The 18854-nt window shown below is 42.1% G+C and overlaps 1 protein-coding gene across 1 annotated transcript; it reads right to left on the bottom strand.

Annotated features, from left to right (window-relative positions):
* Positions 1-12213: 12213 nt before the first annotated feature.
* On the bottom strand, positions 12214-16831 carry LOC137320533 (cryptic protein-like). The gene is made up of 6 exons (XM_067982220.1): positions 16679-16831; positions 16539-16588; positions 16245-16415; positions 15110-15224; positions 14896-15008; positions 12214-12495 (listed from the first exon to the last, which is right to left on the bottom strand). The coding sequence occupies exons 1-6, from the start codon at positions 16708-16710 to the stop codon at positions 12362-12364; spliced, it is 615 nt and encodes a 204-aa protein (XP_067838321.1). The 5' UTR covers positions 16711-16831; the 3' UTR covers positions 12214-12361.
* Positions 16832-18854: the final 2023 nt, after the last annotated feature.

An 18854-nucleotide genomic window follows, 5' to 3' on the forward strand; every position in this document is an offset into this window, starting at 1 on the left:
ACGTAACCAGAATGGCTACTGGTCAACCTACACCAGCAACATCTCTTTATGTTGTGTCTCCGCCCTGTTTATATGAGAGCTGGTGACAAAGTCTATTTTGAATAGAAATCTGGGATCAGAGGGCTTGTATCATTCCATGCATTTTGTAGTATAGTATGTGTAATGACATTATAGGCTGTGGGCTCCAGAACCATCACCCATGGGGTGGGATAGTTGCTGGCAGATGTCATTAAACTCCTGCAAGCCAAACATAACTTGGCTGAGATGGAACGGATATTTCTTTGAAAAGCACATCATTCACTTCAGTCACTTGCTCAAATTTGCGTTTGGCACTAGCAGGAACTATAAGTGTGAAATTGCTAGTAGAACAATTCACGGTGGAGTATCGCATTACATGGAAACTGGCAGAGAAAATAAATTTGATTCTTGACTCGTGATATCTTCAAGTAAGACTTCAGAACTTAACTGTTAAATGTCACGGGGTCACTCTTCAAAGCACTGCAACAGCATCCTTGTGCATGTCAAATTATGTTATTGATTCAAATACCCCAGTTGATTTGTAGCTATCATTTTAGTTCTTATATTTCTGTCACCATCACACGAGTGAAACGTGACACACCAAGGAAATTTGGTTTTCAATCAGTTTTCAGTTTGACTATCTTATAAGAAACACTGAGATGCAATTTTAAATTATATAGGACTAAATTTTATTTGTGTAAAAGATGAATATTCATGTACTAATTTGTTTTTCTCTTGTAGTTTTCCCTTCTTCTGAACATAGTGACTCACACTGTGTACAGTTTCGCAGGCCCCTGTGGTAATTCTTCTTGTGTGAGTACAGACAATGAGTGAGTGTTAGTACCTGTTCAACTGTGGAAGAGGCTTGATGTTCATAAACAATGTATTTTCCAGCAGGGTAATTGGATAGCAATCAGAAGTGGGAAACTTTGTTGATATTTCCCTTACCTAGTTTGGGTCACAATGGCATCCCCATCACTAGCCCAGATGAATTCAGTTCACTCAATTCAGACCAAAGATTGAATCTAAGGTCTCCTTGGTTTGTATGGCTCCCTGTCACACTTACTTACTGGGGGTAATTTTGATTTTGTGCAATGGTGTAAAATGGGTTATAGCGAATTGGCAGCCTCTTTTACACGGCAGCCCACTGAAGTCAATGGAAATAAAAATGGGAAGAGATGTAAAGTGGGAGGCCGATTCGCTATCACTTGGTTTACACTATTGCACAAAGTCAAAATTACCCCCACTGAGTCATCAAAAGAGATTTTCTTTCAATTTTCCCCTCCAGTTTTCCCTCCTCTTCTTATCTGAAGGTATTGGCTCCTTGAATTATAGTCTCAAGGACCAGCAGTTACACTTCATCCAAAGTGGATATTATTTTATGTGTGAGCCTTGATAGTGAGTGTTGCTAGGCTAGCTGATTATGGAGGACATCACAGGCATGTAGAGTTAAGAGTATGACATGTTTGACATTATCACTAAATTGTGTATGGAATTGTGCTGTGTAAGAAAAGAAAGAACAAGCTTGCATTTGTATAACACCTTTCATGACCTCAGGATGTCCTAAAGTGAACATCCATGAGGTAATGACCAGATAACCTGTTTTGGTGATGTTGGTTAAGGGATAAATGTTGGCCAGGACACCAGGATAACTCTTCTGCTCTTCTTCAAATAGTGCCATGGGATCTCATACATCCTTCTGAGAAAGTAGATGGCATCTTTGTTTAATGTCTCAACAGTTCAGCACTTCCTCAGTACCATAGAACCATAGAAAAGATACAGCACAGAAGGGGGCCATTCGGCCCATTGTGTCCACGCCGGCTTGAAGAACAACCAGGTGCCCATTCTAATCCCACCTTCCAGCACCCGGTCCGTAGCCCTGCAGTTTACAGCACTTCAGGTGCAGGTCCAGGTACTTTTTAAAAGAGCTGAGGGTCCCTGCCTCTACCACCAATTCAGGCAGCAAATTCCATACACCCACCACCCTCTGGGTAAAAAGGTGTTTCCTCATGTCCCCTCTAATCCTCCGCCAATCAGCTTAAATCTATATCCTCTAGTTCTTAAACTCTCCGCTAGGGGAAACAGGTACTTCCTGTCTACTCTATCTAGGCCCCTCATAATTTTGTACACTTCAATCAAGTCTCCCCTCAGCCTCCTCTGCTCCAAGGAAAACAACCCTAGCCTATCCAATCTCTCCTCGTAGCTGCAATTTTCAAGCCCTGGCAACATTCTTGTAAATCTTCTCTGCACTCTCTCCAGAGCAATTACGTCCTTCCTGTAATGTGGTGACCAGAACTGTGCACAATACTCCAGCTGTGGCCTTACCAGCGTTTTATACAGTTCCAGCATTACATCCCTGCTTTTGTATTCTATACCTCGGCTAATAACAGAGAGCATTCCGTATGCCTTCTTCACAACCTCATCTACCTGTACTGCCACCTTCAAGGACCTGTGCACATGGACTCCAAGGTCTCTTACTTCCTCTACCCCTCTCAATATATTCCCGTTTACTGCGTATTCCCTTTTACTGTTTGCCGTCCCTAAGTGCATTACCTCACACTTCTCCGGGTTGATCTCCATTTGCCATTTTTCCGCCCACTCCACCAACCCATTGACATCTTCTTGGAGTCTACACCTATCCTCTTCACTATCAACTACACGGCCAATTTTTGTGTTGTCTGCAAATTTGCCAATCATGCCCCCTACTTTCAAGTCCAAATCATTAATATATACCACAAACAGCAAGGGACCCAATATTGAGCTATGTGGCACATCACTGGAAACGGATTTCCATCCGCAAAGACATCCATTGACTTTTACCCTTTGTTTCCTGTTACTGAGCCAATTTTGGATCCAATTCGTCACATTTCCCTGTATCCCATCGGCTTTTAGTTTTCTGACCAGTCTGCTGTGGAAATGCATGACGAGATACTTGACCATATTAATGTAGCAATGCATGAAGGGATATTTGACCATATTAACTCTTTGTTAGCTCACATAATGGGGTAGCTACAGCACACACAGAAAAGCATAATTTTGTAATTACATTTTAGACTTGGTATGTTGATTATTAAGTTAGCTGAGCAGGTGCTTAGTACCGTCTGGCCCCCCTAGCAGATAAGGATATTGCTGACAACAAAAATATAATGAGAATACAGTTTCTTGAAAGGCCATGTGGCCTTGAGACTGATTTCAGCCCTACTGATAACCAGGACAGAAATGTGGGGAGGATGAGAATGCTCAGGCCTACGAGGCCTACGTGCCAAGATAATAAAGGGCTATGGACGTCCTGAGCCAATAAAGAATGTATGTGTATGCCCATATTCTGTAGCAGATGGGCGTTCTTATTGAACTGTATAAACATGAGCTGTTTCACTGACTCGAGGAAGCTGTACCTTCAACCATTGCTTGGAGGTGCTCTTCCCTTGTATACAAGTTTCTTAATAAATTCTTGCTTGTCTGAATTAAGTGTTTGGGAGTTAATGCATTGTATATAATAAGTAATATTAAGTTTAAGTTTTCGACACTGCCATGTGGGACCTTGTCAAATGCCTTACTAAAATTCATGTAGACAACATCCACTGCACTACCCTCATCAATCCTCCTTGTCACTTCCTCAAAGAATTCAATCAGATTTGTAAGGCATGATCTTCCCTGAATAAATCCCTGACTATCCCTGATTAAACCATGCCTTTCCAAGTGACAGTTTATCCTATCTCTCAGTATTGATTCTAATAGTTTGCCCACCACCGAGGCAAGACTGGCCGGCCTATAATTGTTCGGCCTTTCCCTTGTACCCATTTTAAACAATGGTACTACGTTTGCAGTCTTCCAGTCCTCTGGTACCTCCCCTGTATTTAGTGAGGATTGGAAAATGATCCTCAGAGCATCTGCTATTTCCTCTCTGGCTTCCTTCAATAGCCTAGGAAACAATCCATCCGGCCCTGGTGACTTATCAACTTTCAAGGATTCCAGTCCCTCTAGTACTTCCTCTCTCGTTATGTTTACCTTATCCAATATTTCACACCTCTCCTCTTTAACTACTATGTCTGGATCATCCCTTTCCTTTGTGAATACAGAGACAAAATATTCATTTAAAACCCTACCTACATCCTCTGCTTCTACACATAAGTGACCCTTCTATCCCTGATAGGTCCCACCTTTTCCTTAGCTATCCTTTTGTTCTTAATGTACTGATAAAACATCTTTGGGTTTTCTTTAATCTTACTAGCTAATATTTTTTCATGCCCTCTCTTTGCTTTCCTTATTTTCTTTTTTACATCATCCTTGTACTTTCTATACTTCTCTAGGCTTTCTGCAGTATTTAGTTTTCTGTGACAGTCATAAGCTTTCTTTTTCTGCTTTATCTTGTCCCATATACTTCTAGACAACCAGTGAGCTCTAAATTTGGCAGTGCCACCCTTTTTCTTTGAGGGGACGTGACTGCATTGTACCCATAGAATTTCACTTTTTAGTGCCTCCTACCGGCTTGCCACTGATTTCTCCTCAAGTAGTTGTGTCCTGTCCACTTCTGCCAAATTACCTTAGTTCTGTAAAATTTGCCTTCCCCCAATTTAAAACGTTTACTCCTGATTTAACTCTCTGAAGTGTCAGCCTAGATTATGTGCTGAAGTCTCTGAAGCAATGCTTGAACCCATGGTCTCCAGACTCAGAGAGTGCTACCAATGATCCACGGTTGATATCTATCCCATAAATACAAATAATGTACAACTAGTATATCCTGCTTATCACTGTTAACTACAAGAAAACTTGGGAGTACCTTCTGCTCAAAACCAAGTGCTGTCATTTTCAGTATGTACTTCAGAATGGTTTAGTATCTGTCTAGCTTACATGTAATGCTTAGTACAATGCTGCAGTCAAGTAATGTGCAGCGATGAAACAAATCAGCAAAGTGAATGTCGAAAGAGAAAAGGCTAATGATGCATTGTAACAAAGCCCTTAGATGTGGGTTAACACGAGGGAAAAACTTACTTGACCTCGTCCTCACCAATCTACCTGTCGCAAATGCATCTGTCCATGACAGTATTGGTAGGAGTGACCACCGCACAGTCCTCGTGGAGATGAAGTCCCGTCTTCGCACTGAGGACACATCCAACGTGTTGTGTGGCACTACCACCGTGCTAAATGGGATAGATTCAGAACAGATCTAGCAGCTCAAAACTGGGCATCCATGAGGTGCTGTGGGCCATCAGCAGCAGCAGAATTGTATTCCACCACAATCTGTAACCTCATGGCCCGGCATATTCCTCACTCTACCATTACCAACAAGCCAGGGGATCAACCCTGGTTCAATGAGGAGTGTAGAAGAGCATGTCAGGAGCAGCACCAGGCGTACCTAAAAATGAGGTGCCAACCTGGTGAAGCTACAACTCAGGACTACATGCATGCTAAACAGCGGAAGCAACATGCTATAGACAGAGCTAAGCGATTCCACAACCAACGAATCAGATCAAAGCTCTGCAGTCCTGCCACATCCAGTCGTGAATGGTGGTGGACAATTAAACAACTAACGGGAGGAGGAGGCTCTGCAAACATCCCCATCCTCAATGATGGCGGAGTCCAGCACGTGAGTGCAAAAGACAAGGCTGAAGCGTTTGCAACCATCTTCAGCCAGAAGTGCCAAGTGGATGATCCATCTCGGCCTCCTCCCGATATCCCCACCATCACAGAAGCCAGTCTTCGGCCAATTCAATTCACTCCACGTGATATCAAGAAATGGCTGAGTGCACTGGATACGGCAAAGGCTATGGGCCCCGACAACATCCCAGCTGTAGTGCTGAAGCCTTGTGCTCCAGAACTAGCTGCGCCTCTAGCCAAGCTGTTCCAGTACAGCTACAACACTGGCATCTACCCGACGATGTGGAAAATTGCCCAGGTATGTCCTGTCCACAAAAAGCTGGACAAATCCAATCCGGCCAATTACTCTCAATCATCAGCAAAGTGATGGAAGGTGTCGTCGACAGTGCTATCAAGCGGCACTTACTCACCAATAACCTGCTCACCGATGCTCAGTTTGGGTTCCGCCAGGACCACTCGGCTCCAGACCTCATTACAGCCTTGGTCCAAACATGGACAAAAGAGCTGAATTCCAGAGGTGAGGTGAGAGTGACTGCCCTTGACATCAAGGCAGCATTTGACCGAGTGTGGCACCAAGGAGCTCAAGTAAAATTGAAGTCAATGGGAATCAGGGGGAAAACTCTCCAGTGGCTGGAGTCATACCTAGCTCAAAGGAAGATGGTAGTGGTTGTTGGAGGCCAATCATCTCAGCCCCAGGACATTGCTGCAGGAGTTCCTCAGGGCAGTGTCCTAGGCCCAACCATCTTCAGCTGCTTCATCAATGACCTTCCCTCCATCATAAGGTCAGAAATGGGGATGTTCGCTGATGACTGCACAGTGTTCAGTTCCATTCGCAACCCCTCAAATAATGAAGCAGCCCGAGCCCGCATGCAGCAAGACCTGGACAACATCCAGGCTTGGGCTCATAAGTGGCAAGTAACATTCGCGCCAGATAAGTGCCAGGCAATGACCATCTCCAACAAGAGAGAGTCTAACCACCTCCCCCTGACATTCAAAGGCATTACCATCACCGCATCCCCCACCATCAACATCCTGGGGGTCACCATTGACCAGAAACTTAACTGGACCAGCCATATAAATACTGTGGCTACAAGAGCAGGTCAGAGGTTGGGTATTCTGCGGCGAGTGACTCACCTCCTGACTCCCCAAAGCCTTTCCACCATCTACAAGGCACAAGTCAGGAGTGTGATGGAATACTCTCCACTTGCTTGGATGAGTGCAGCTCCAACAACACTCAAGAAGCTCGACACCATCCAAGATAAAGCAGCCCGCTTGATTGGCACCCCATCCACCACCCGAAACATTCACTCCCTTCACCACCGGCGCACTGTGGCTGCAGTGTGCACCATCCACAGGATGCACTGCAGCAACTCGCCAAGGCTTCTTCGACAGCACCTCCCAAACCCGCGACCTCTACCACCTAGAAGGACAAGAGCAGCAGGCACATGGGAACAACACCACCTGCACGTTCCCCTCCAAGTCACACACCATCCCGACTTGGAAATATATCGCCGTTCCTTCATTGTCGCTGGGTCAAAATCCTGGAACTCCCTTCCTAACAGCACTGTGGGAGAACCATCACCACACGGACTGCAGCGGTTCAAGAAGGCGGCTCACCACCACCTTCTCGAGGGCAATTAGGGATGGGCAATAAATGCTGGCCTTGCCAGCGACGCCCACATCCCGTGAACGAATAAAAAAAAAAAAAAAAAATCTCTAGCCCAATATCTGGTTTCAGAGAACACACCAAACATCTTCAAAACTTACTTTGATCATTCACTGTTGTCTGAACTAGTTATGGATGGGCAACTTCCTTGTAACTTCTGTCTATGTATTTTATAACAAACATCTTTAAACTTTTAAGAGAACTGCAGATACGGCTAAACAGGGTTACAGCAGATTCAGGTAATGAATTTTCAGCATTACCTAGATGTGGCTCTCTAGGAGTGATTATATGGACAATAGTCTAGGAATGATTACATGACTATTAGATTCCAAGAGTGATTATACAGAGATTGAGTATCTAAGAATGATTACACTGAGAACGGTGAATTTCTATGAGTGTTATAGAGAATGGTTATCCAAAGGTGATTACACAGAAATTGGACATTGAAGAGTGATGACACAGAGAACAATGAGCATGTGTAGTGAATTTGACTCTTGGTGTCAATCTCGAAAAATTGAACAGTCATGTGACTTTATTTTGCACAAGCAAGAATCCTTACATTACAGTAAACAGTAGTTTACAAAGCACAATTGAGAATTATATTACCCCGCTGTTCTTTGGGTAGAAGCCACGACTCTATTCTTTGTTCTTTTATTCTTGTTCTCGTTCACCCGTCTAGTGCTTTCTTTTCTGTCTTCTACCCTCACAAAGTCTCAGATCCACTCAGTTATACTCCAAAAATACAGAACTGCGACAAAATATATTCAATCAAGTATTTTCCCCAATATGCCCCTGAATTTACCCAATCATATGGACAATACGCATTTGTCCAGATGAAACAGGGCCTTGTGACCCACTTCTCTCCTATTATCCTTAGCACAACATTTCTCTGTCCCTGTAGTTGATGAATCGCCCTATAGGCCCTGAAGATAATGGGAGTTCTAGCTAATTTCAGCATTCCAGTATGTCTGAAGGAGTGGCGATACTGTTATTTTCCTCCCTTAGTTTGCAATAACAGGGTGCTCATGGCTGTTAGTCATCCTGCAACTGCAGGAGGTTAATTTAAAAGCCATCTATTTTGCAGCACAGCAGTTCCAGCCTAGACCATTTAGCCCCTTCAAGCCTAGTTCCCTAAATACCTTCTAAACCTATATTTTGTTATACATGTAGGAATGATTTTGGACATAGTCAAGTGGATTTTAAGATTTTCAACAGTGTAAAGGTTAAATCAATGCAGTCATTATTGTATGGACAATGACTTAAGAGGTATTGTGTAGTCTTGCATATCTCTAATTCTGCTTTACAGTATTTTTAAAAAAAATTCTTGGGATTTGGACATCACTGGCAAGGCCAGCATTTATTGCCTATCCCTAGCTGCCCTGAGAAGATGGTGATGGGCATTCTTTTTGAACCACTGCAGTCCATGATGTTATTCTTAGTAGTCTGATACAACTGAATGCCTTGCAAGGCCACTTGGGAGGCCAGTTAAGAGCCAACCACGTTTACCATTCAAAGTTTACACAAAGAGGTTGCACATCAGGTTCCGGCTCCGGCTCCAAGAATTACAGGGCACCCCGTATACCCAACACTACGTAACAGAGCCCAGAGGGCCTGCACACTAGTTGTGCATTAGGCTCACTAAAGCTCTGATTCATATGCAAATGAGAGGAGATCCTCAAATGATTTGCACACCTGAACATTACTCCATGGGCTAAGGGTCATATAAAATGGGTAATGCAAGGCAGGTCATTTCTTTTCAGTTGTATCCCTGCTCTCAAGAGTACTGGGTGGTGCTGTGAGTTAGATGCTGGTCTGTCACCTCTGAGACCTGTGTTGAAATCTACCCAAGAGCAACGAGATGAAAGTTTCCTCAAGGTTTTATTGTGAAATAAGTTTGTGCAGTCTCAATCTAGTTCCAAGTACACACGAGCCTACAGTACAAAATTGGCCTTCCCCCATTTTGAATGTTCCCCCACTGGGAGAGAATGAAGCGAGGTTGATAGGTGTCAGTGACTGCCTCTAGGGATGAAGGTGCTCCGTATCACCTTGTGCTAGGGAGAGTAAATGCCCCTGCAACTATAGGTACTGTAGATTTCTGCAATGGTTTGCATGGGCCTGTATACTGGAGAACATAGCCAGTCATTTGAGTGGGGTGGCTGATATGAACGCATGTGATATCAACCTGAGACACCAATCTGTCAATTGTGCTAGCTCCTCCCATTCCCCTGCTGTTGGGAACTCCCTCAGCATGGCTAGACATCAGTCTGAGTAAAGACTGCAGGAAAGCAGTGAGATTGTTGCAGCCCTATTACATATAGTACCCCAACATGGTGAATACAGACAAGATAGACTGCTGTAGGTTGGAGCCCCAATCAAAACAGTTGTATTGGAACTACACCCAAGCTTAGGACCTCAGCCAATGGAGGCTTCCCTGCAGAGGGGCCTAGAGTGGCCACATTCTCCACAGTGGTCTGGTGCTATGAGGTAGTTATATAACTTTGCACTGATATCAGTTATAGACTTGTCCACAGATACCTCCAAACTGTATACACATTACTCCATGAAATCCTGATGTTAAGCCACCAAAGTACATTTGTAGGCAGCCTTGAGCTAGCACTCTGGCCTGCAATCCCACCTCCACTTGCTCTCAAGTGCTGCCTTCTGCAACTTGTTAACCCAGCCACCCCCCCCTCTTCCACAGCAGTGGATATTTTAAATGGGAAACTGGGTAGTACGGTAAGTTGCACATTGGCTTTTCACCTCCTGGGTTTGAATCCTGCCCACTCAATGGACGAAAAGCTACTTTGTTTGCTAGCTGTAAATAGAATATCTAACCCCAACAAGCCCATGGGACCATAGCACAAGACTGCCCCTGATTTGGCATTGGTAGTAAATGGACAATTTCACTCAGCTGGAAGTTGGTCACACTGATTCAGTAGTGGGTGCACAATTAACATAAGAGAGGAGCCTTCATCTTGTGTCTAACCATGCCATAGCTGACCAGGAAATTCTTGATCCTAACTTTAGATTCCTGAAATAGAAAATGTTTAATTGCTATCATCTTACTGCCAAAATTCACAAACTAATGAGGAAAATAATTTATCATAGCATATAAGTATGTTCTTGACTATAATGTAAGATTTTAATAGAAGTCAACACTAGAGGGCACAAATTGCAAGGCTCCACAAGTACAGGTTGGTGATGAAGTACAATGTTGTAGTGTTGATTCAGCCACTGATGTTTATGTCCAGCAAGGCACTGCACCAGCACCTGAGCCAAATAATTTCTGCCTTTATTTTAATTTTTAAAAAAAACACATGCCAGAAAATGGGATTATTTGTCTGGACTGAAGAGGATTAATCATCCACTAGGTAGCAGTACTACTTTGATTGTTTAATTTAACAAGAGTAGACTGAAAGGAGTCATTGGGTTGCCCCAGTGTGGAAAAATGCAAAAGTGACTCCTTCTTTAAGAGGTGGGGGGGGAAAAAAGAGAAACAACTAAAATCATAAGAAAGGAAACGTATCAAAATAAAATATTCTCACTATCAACCACACATTCCAGTCCCTGCAATGCCTACCAGTCACAGGAGGCCTCAAGTGTACCAGTGGACACCACATGCTCCCTCTCCAGAGCTGATTATTAGTCTATAACTCAGTCAAAAGAGTGATAGCTGTCCAGCTGTACTTGAAGATGACCACTCAACACTTCCAGATACTAAGCTTTGAATTCCAAGTAAATGCAGATAGGAATGATCTTAATTTCACTTTTTTCCTGGATTTACTGTTCATGGTACACAAATGTATCATTAGCCATCAAAACAAGTTATTAAAGCAAAATTTAGCAACCAAAATACCTGTAATTAAAACTGGTACAAATGCTTTATTTACAAATTAAAACTACATTTACAGCAGTGGAAATATTTACATCTAATTTGTGCTTTTAATTCTTCACTAAAAATGTAGCTTTTCAGCTATAAACAATTGACAAAACTAAACAAAAAAAAAATTCAATTTAAGCTACTGTTATATTGCACAGTGACCAGTGCAACTGATACTGGCTCCTGATGTGGGGGTCTCAGCTGGCTGCAATCCAAAAGTAAATTTTACAGGATTCAATAATGCTGTCAGTGGCACTACTAACTTGGGTCTCAATATAAAAGCAGCTTTACAGCCAGACATTGTCTGTAATTGAACATTTTCCTATCACCAGGAATAGGAATCTGGCATAACAATTAGTTATAGAAAATTTACATGATCATTGCACAATGTGGGGGGAAGGAAATTAATTTAACAAACTGGCAAGTTTATTCATTGAGTAGCTGGCCCAATCAGACCAACAAGAATCCAGGACTGTTCTTGGGTTTGTGCAGAGATAATTGATCTCATTTCAACCAGGCCAGCAATCAGTGCTATATTTGGTGTAAATAAAAACAGAAAATGCTGGAAAAGCTCAGCAAGTGAGGCAGCATCTGTGAAGAAAGATTCAACATTTCAGATCAAAGACAGTTTGTCAGAACTCTCTGCATTTTTGTATTAAAATTTGGCTTCATCTCTGCATGGGGGGGCGGGGGGGTCGGTCATAGTTCCCAATTCTGATCATTATCCAGCTCCCCCCACTGGAAGTACCTGTAGGTGGACACATGAGTATAGAAGGAGGCTTGGCTGTGATGTACTTTGTAGTTGAATAGCCTGCCAAAATTCACCATCTAGGCTTGTATATGAATATTGTAAACAATTTTACAACACCAAGTTATAGTCCAGCAATTTTATTTTAAATTCACAAGCTTTCGGAGATTTTCTCCTTCCTCAGGCAAAAGGAAGGAGAAAATCTCCGAAAGCTTGTGAATTTAAAATAAAATTGCTGGACTATAACTTGGTGTTGTAAAATTGTTTACAATTGTCAACCCCAGTCCATCACCGGCATCTCCACATCATGTATATGAATAGTCACTGGTGTCAGGTACAGGACGACTGGCATCCATGGAACCATACCTGATCAAGAAGTCAATACCTTGGAGAGGAAGAAAATGTCACCAATTGAAGCAATCCACTCCAAGGACCGACCAGATAAAATATTTTATGAGGTTAGTGCAAATGCTATGACAAGGCACACTACAGACAGCAGTGAGTATCTTGTTCCTTTCAAGCCGGAGCCATCAGCAGTCAATGTATTATAACGTTCGCTGTGATAGTAATCATCTTGGTCTGGATCTGAAGTGCAAAAGATATCTAATATCACTTAACATTACTGTTTCAACATGCAAGCATTTTTATTTTGAGAACAAAAAGGGAAAAATCCCTGCATTTGCTAGATGTCATAATTGTAAGTATATGTTTAGAAGGAATAGATTTATAATTTCATTACACCTAGCACACAGGAAATCTTCCCCCAAAGTTGCACTTTCATGTAAACATCAAGGTTACAGTAGTCACAACATCTGAGAATAAAAATAGCAGCCATCAGGTCAGTCTCAATAGGAAACAGATGGGACCATTTCCTAGAACAATGGGAAGTACTTCTGAAACTATGCATACTGAACTCTTCAGTTTGGGGGAGGGGGGTCAAAGTTTAGGTGCATTGATTGGTGTGAATGGTTTATCTATGATTGCAAACAAACTTGCATGACAGGAATTTCTTCACACACAACAAAAAATGTCACTGCACATAATCCTGCCACAGAACACTTTGAACTCATCCAGTGCCTCAATGGGTAACAGATTGTTGATAGGTAGCCTCTCCCAAGTTAAACGCGACAGAACCCCCAGTTTCTGTCGCGACACTACAGACTTCCTACACCGAAAGGAAACCAGTTTCAGCCAGAGCAGTTATATGCTACAATTGATTTCAGTCCCCTCAATTGGCAGAGGAAAGGAAGTAGCAGAAGGACTATCACCAGGATTCCTGCTGTTCATCACTATCTAGTGGCACTTGCTTGAAAATGGATGCCTCAGGACCAGATCTGATTTGCCCGATGATCCCTGCAATAGGCTGCCAACCATCATTGCTGAGGCTTGCATACAAAGAATGGCCCCTGTGGAACCATAGCCAGCATGATCCACCACCTTCAGTTTTATGCTCTTGGTACTGAAGAGGTCTCCCCATTTATACTGCAAGGCAGATTTCACAGCACTGGTGACTGACTCAATCAGCAGGTTTAACTTTGTCCCAACTGTTCCCAAAAATTGCTGAAACAGCCAGCAATCAGGAAGCCACATCACTGCCTCTAATGGCTGGGTAGCAGCCCAAATAAAAAAAGGGCAAGTGCACTGGCTCCACCTCCAGCAAAAAACTGATGGGGTCTTAGCACCTCTTCTATATCAAGGCAGGCTGCCACTGGCATCGATGCTATAAAAGGTGAATGCCCCACTACACTGAATTATGAGAAGGCACTTGTCTTTGTTAATGGAGAAGTGTACCATTTATATATTAGTTCCTTTCCTATGAAGGCAGTGACCCATGCTGAGTTTTGGTTCCACAGGTGCTGGTAGCCCTCCAGTACCCCATCCAAGTACATTTTTCATGCATTTCAATAGGCTTTTCAGCTACGATGTCATTACAGCTAAGGCCAAACTTCTCACTAACATTCACGCACGAGCAATTCCAGCAGGTGCAGTTATTAGAAGCAGGAATATCTCAGCTCAACTGTAGTGGCTCTACTGCTACTCTGGCTAAAATGAGCACATAGCCTTCCATATCTCACCCATTTAGAAGTGATAATTCAGAATTTAAAATGTGAATCATTTTAATGTTTTACTAAGCATTGCACCTTTATGTTTAAATGGGTTTGTAATAGATTTGTATTCTGCAAGAATGACACCAAACATTTCTCCAATGTTGTCATCAGTATGGACAAAGGATTGAACCAGTGATTCATGTGGTTTGCATTGATCAGTACTACACCAGTGTATTCATGCAGTTCTTTTTAAAAATTCAGTTTACAAAGATAAGGAGTTGGACTGAAACAGTCAGACTAGAAAGATGCTTTTGGAACACTTGAATAATCCTTTGTGAAGCTATGCAAGTCTTCAGAAACTTCACACCCAGTAACCCTAGCCTGTGAAGACACCATGTGGCATAGCACCAAGTCATAAAGGCCAGAGGTTCTTAGGTTGATCCCCACTCTGCTGAGTTTGCTGATCTCAGCTGGGGATGGTAAGGTTACAAGAATTGGCCTTAACACTCATGGATTAGAGGTGGAAAATTTGGCCACAGTTCCCATTCCTAACTGCCATTCAATGCTCCCTGCTGAAAGTGTAAATGTGTTGGCAATGGATTTAGACTTAGCTGTGATGCTCCCTTTCTGTTGAATGTCATATGATCACTGTCTGGGCTCTGACAATTACCACTTGGATGAGGAACTGAAGGGCAACTGGTGCCTGTGGAATCATACCCCAGTGAAGGAGTGAATACCTTCAGGAGAGAAGAGGGAAGAAAATATTGGTAGAAAACAATATATCTTGCTGACACCTACTGTCTAGAGTAGAGACTCATGCATAAAGAATAGCCAGTTAGGCAAAGTACTGGAGGTGCTCTGTACACCAGTTCCAGTACTGGAAGGGAGATTGGGGGGTGGTGGGAAGGAGGAGAGAGAAAGATTGATCAACACTTACCACAGTTCTCAACCTTCCCAAATGCTTCAATGCAGTGTAGATTGCCATATCTACATTTACACCAGGTACAATGCTTTAAAACCCACTGGCCATCTAGAAATTTGCCACACCCCCTGTCAAAGAACAGAAATGGGACATACAATTTTAGTAGAAATTACCAGAACACAATACAAAGTTGAAAGGAGAAAACATTGTTAGAGATAAATCATCTTACTTAAGGCGTTCATCCAGCTCACAGTATCTGCCGATGAAATGGACCGGACACGCACAGAAGCTGCCCAGGATGCACGTTCCACCGTTACTGCAGCAACTCTGGTCCAGAGTCTTGCCTGGAGGCGAGCAAAACCGGTTAATATAAAAATATCTGTATATGGAATAGAAGCAATTAGGCCAGTTACACTACATAGACTGTGCTGTGAAACCAAAACCACTTCACATTAACACAGACTGTGTACTATAACTCAGGTGTGAGATCAGCATTGAGACACCACCTTAGTCCTAAGAGTAGATATAGTTAAACTATAACTAGTGCAGAGTGAACTTTTAAAAGTTCCCCCTGGATCATCAGTGCATTTTTCTTTAAAAGAGCCCATGTTTAAATGGCATACAGGCACCAATGAGCAGAACTTTATCAATACTTGCAGAGTGCTAACATCGGGAACTTGGGTTATAACTTCGTTCTACTGGCTCTAATACAACAGACCATCCCATACTCGTCTGGTAGTCAGTATGGCAACAATTCAACAGGAGATAGAGAAACTAAGCACCACCCCTGAACAAGTGTTTTGAATTAACTAACGTAGTGTTAAAAAAAAAGTTGGAGTATAATTGCTTTGAGAAATACGTTTTCTATTTGATTTTGGAAAGACCTAATAGGGATTATCTTTAGAGAAATATAACTTGGGACATCTTATACACATTAAGCAAATGATGTCGCTATATTCAATCAGTGACTATCGAAATAACGAGACTTTTGGTTTAAAAGCAATTAGAAGTAAAAAAGGAGGCTCAAGTTTAGTTCTATAACTAAAATAAAAACAGAAAATGCTGGAGAAGCTCAGCAAGTCAGGCAGCATCTGTGGAGGAAAAAAGTGAGTTAATGGTTCAGGTCGAAGATCTTTCGTCAGATGTTTCTTTCTCCACAGATGCTGCCTCACTTGCTGAGCTTCTCCAGCATTTTCTGTTTTTTTTTCAGATTTTCAGCATCCGCAGTATTTTGCTTTTGATTTAGTTCTATTTAGTATTGGCACACAACAATCTTAGCATTGACTTGAAACGTTAACTCTGTGACGAGAAAGAGGCCTGCTGAGTGTTTCCAGCATTTTCTGTTTTTATAGCATATAACTTACTGTCCGTCAACCCAATGAAGCGAATGCTGTTCACAGTGTCCGAGGAGTTTGGTTCTTGATGTTTGCTGTTGAGCAGGTTAAAGTCACTTAGCGAGCTGGGGCTTTTCCCCAGAGGTTTCTGAATGGGAAACTTTGAAATCTGTTGACCACAATCCCCACCTCCTCTACAGTCTGAAACAGACAAACAGAAGACGCTCCGCTGAACTCAATCAAGAACCAATTTCTAGCCAATACTTCAACACAGTAGGTCCATCAGCAGAACGAGCTTCGCTCCACTAGTACTTGGTCACTTACCATTCCCAAAACCCACAGCCTGGAAGGGGAATAGCGCTAGTAGAAGAAATCTGCAAAAACATGGGCAAGATTACCACAAACTCAAGAGACGAACGTTATTATGTTTAATTTATTTTTTTTAAAAAGACACACGGTCTTACCTAGAAACTGTCGAAAATTCCATTACCCCCATAAAAGAACACCATGTATTAACACTGTGCCTGATTTCAAATGTGAAGTCTGTTCCTGGCTGGATGAATAATGAATTCTGTCTCTGGTCTGAGCTCCAGACATTGACTAACAGGAACCCATTAACAATTATCAGCTAGTTCTCACCTCCACCTTCCCAGAGCGAATCTTGAATACCAACCTTTGTATCAAATTAACACGAATACAATCAATATTCAACAAACCTCTTTAAGAACAAAAGATAAGAATCAATTCACTAGTACTTATTTATATTCCCTGCGTGACATTCCTTCCTTTCTAGTTACAAAAAGCAATTCAGAACTTTAGGTTCATTTAACAAATGTTTCCCACTTTCTTACCAAATGGCCACACAGACTTGAATTTTAAATTGAAACCTAAATTTTATGATCATATTTGTTCGGCATACAAATTAAGTTAAGATATCAGAGCTTACAATTTTAATGGTATTTACTGTTGCAACCGCTCACTGCAGCATAAATGTTGACAGTTTAATTCCGTTTATACCATATTACTTTTTAATTCTATTTAAATAATTGTCACTTTCCTCTGTCAATTTAATCAAGTGCGGGAGATGCTATTCACTGGCTGTGCTTGTTTTGTCATTGTCTTTCAGGGTCTTTTAAATCCCTTTCTCCGGGAATAACTTAATCAGTTATTTACAAGGCTCAGTGATTTAGTTAAGTGCTGCTGTTGTTTTAACTGTGAATCTAGTTCATGTAAAATAATTGTCCTTTTCAATTATCACGATTCGGTACACTTGGATAATCTGTTCAAAATTAACCTGAAATGGTGGAAATAAAATTAAACAGTGTAGATAAAAATAAATAACTTGTTTTCAGTATGTGGCCATATGTGTTTATTGTCCTGAGAAGGTGGTGGTGCGCCTTCTACCATTTGCACTTTTTCTTTTTATCTCTAACTTACATGATTGCCAACTGATATGGGAATGTTCAAAGGATCTCTGAAGTTAACTCAGTAAATGTGCTAATTGCTAATTAGTTGAACACATTTCTTCTGTATTCACCTATGTTCACACTTCATTTTCCTTGGAAAAATAATTAGCTTCAGTATCCCTTCACTGGATATCACCCCTAGTGACCAAATCTTCAACAATTTCTCAAATGTTTCTCTTCAGCAGCAATGGCAAATAATTTCTAACTTTTAGCATTGTTTTTTGCCTCTTTAGTAATTCTCACTTCCCAGTTTCTCATATGAGGTGAGAGCTGAGAAGATATTTTATGATACAGGGTCTACTCCTGAAACATTAACTCACCTGTTCTCTCCACAGGTGCCTATTTTGATTGACCATTAAGGGTGACACTAGTTGCCCCATGGTCATCAACAGGAAAATACAAGTGCCCCCTCGTGAGAAGGCAGAACTAATGCAATAATTCAAACATAAAGCCTAATTTAAACGGAAGGCAAACTTATAAACCTAAATCATAATATTGTTATTTGTGTCTACCAGACAATCTATTCCTTGTGGTGCCCCCCTGGTCGCAGAAGCACAGGTGCCTTTTTTAATTAATCAATAAAGGTGACATCAGCGGGGGTGGGCAGTACAGAGGCTAACTGATCTACTGCGTGTTTCCAGCATTTTCTGGTTTTGTTTCAGATTTCTAGCATCTGCAGTTTTTTGCTTTTTGTAGATTTTTTTCTCTACATTTGCTGTTTTGCAAAATCATAAATTAGCTTTATAAGGGAGCGAATAAGAAAACAAAAATTAACATGTTTTTTCGGGTTTGGACCCATCCCCTGATGGGGCTCACTTGCGCACTTCTGGAGGCCAGTCTACCTTATCTCACTGGGTATACCAGCCTACACTGTGTCCCACTAAGATCAGGGAAGTGAGAACTCCTAGTGTGGGGAGTTCCTGCCCTGAGTCTTGCCCCCTATCACACAGGGGTCCATGTTTGCAGCAGATGGAAGTTCTGCCCAAGACCAGGCTCCCCAGAAACTCCAAACAAAGGCTGGGACCTGTCATTTTCAAGTCCTAGCGAATCCAAATTTGCAATTGACACAAAACCTGGAAGGGTAGTGAACAGTGGGGAGGATAGTGATAGATTTCAAGAGGATATAGACACTCTGGTGGCATGCGTGGACATTTGGCAGATGAAGTTTAACGCG

Source organism: Heptranchias perlo, chromosome 4 (assembly GCF_035084215.1).
Source record: "Heptranchias perlo isolate sHepPer1 chromosome 4, sHepPer1.hap1, whole genome shotgun sequence".
NCBI classification, from domain to species: domain Eukaryota; kingdom Metazoa; phylum Chordata; class Chondrichthyes; order Hexanchiformes; family Hexanchidae; genus Heptranchias; species Heptranchias perlo.

Bases quoted from the DNA above. Each gene is read 5' to 3' on its own strand.
- LOC137320533 (XM_067982220.1), bottom strand. From the start codon at position 16,710: ATGGGGGTAATGGAATTTTCGACAGTTTCTAG. The intron at 16,589-16,678 runs GTAAGACCGTGT...ATGTTTTTGCAG, and splicing joins GAATTTTCGACAGTTTCTAG to ATTTCTTCTACTAGCGCTAT. The intron at 12,496-14,895 runs GTAAGTGTTGAT...TTTGCACTTCAG, and splicing joins TGGGAAGGTTGAGAACTGTG to ATCCAGACCAAGATGATTAC.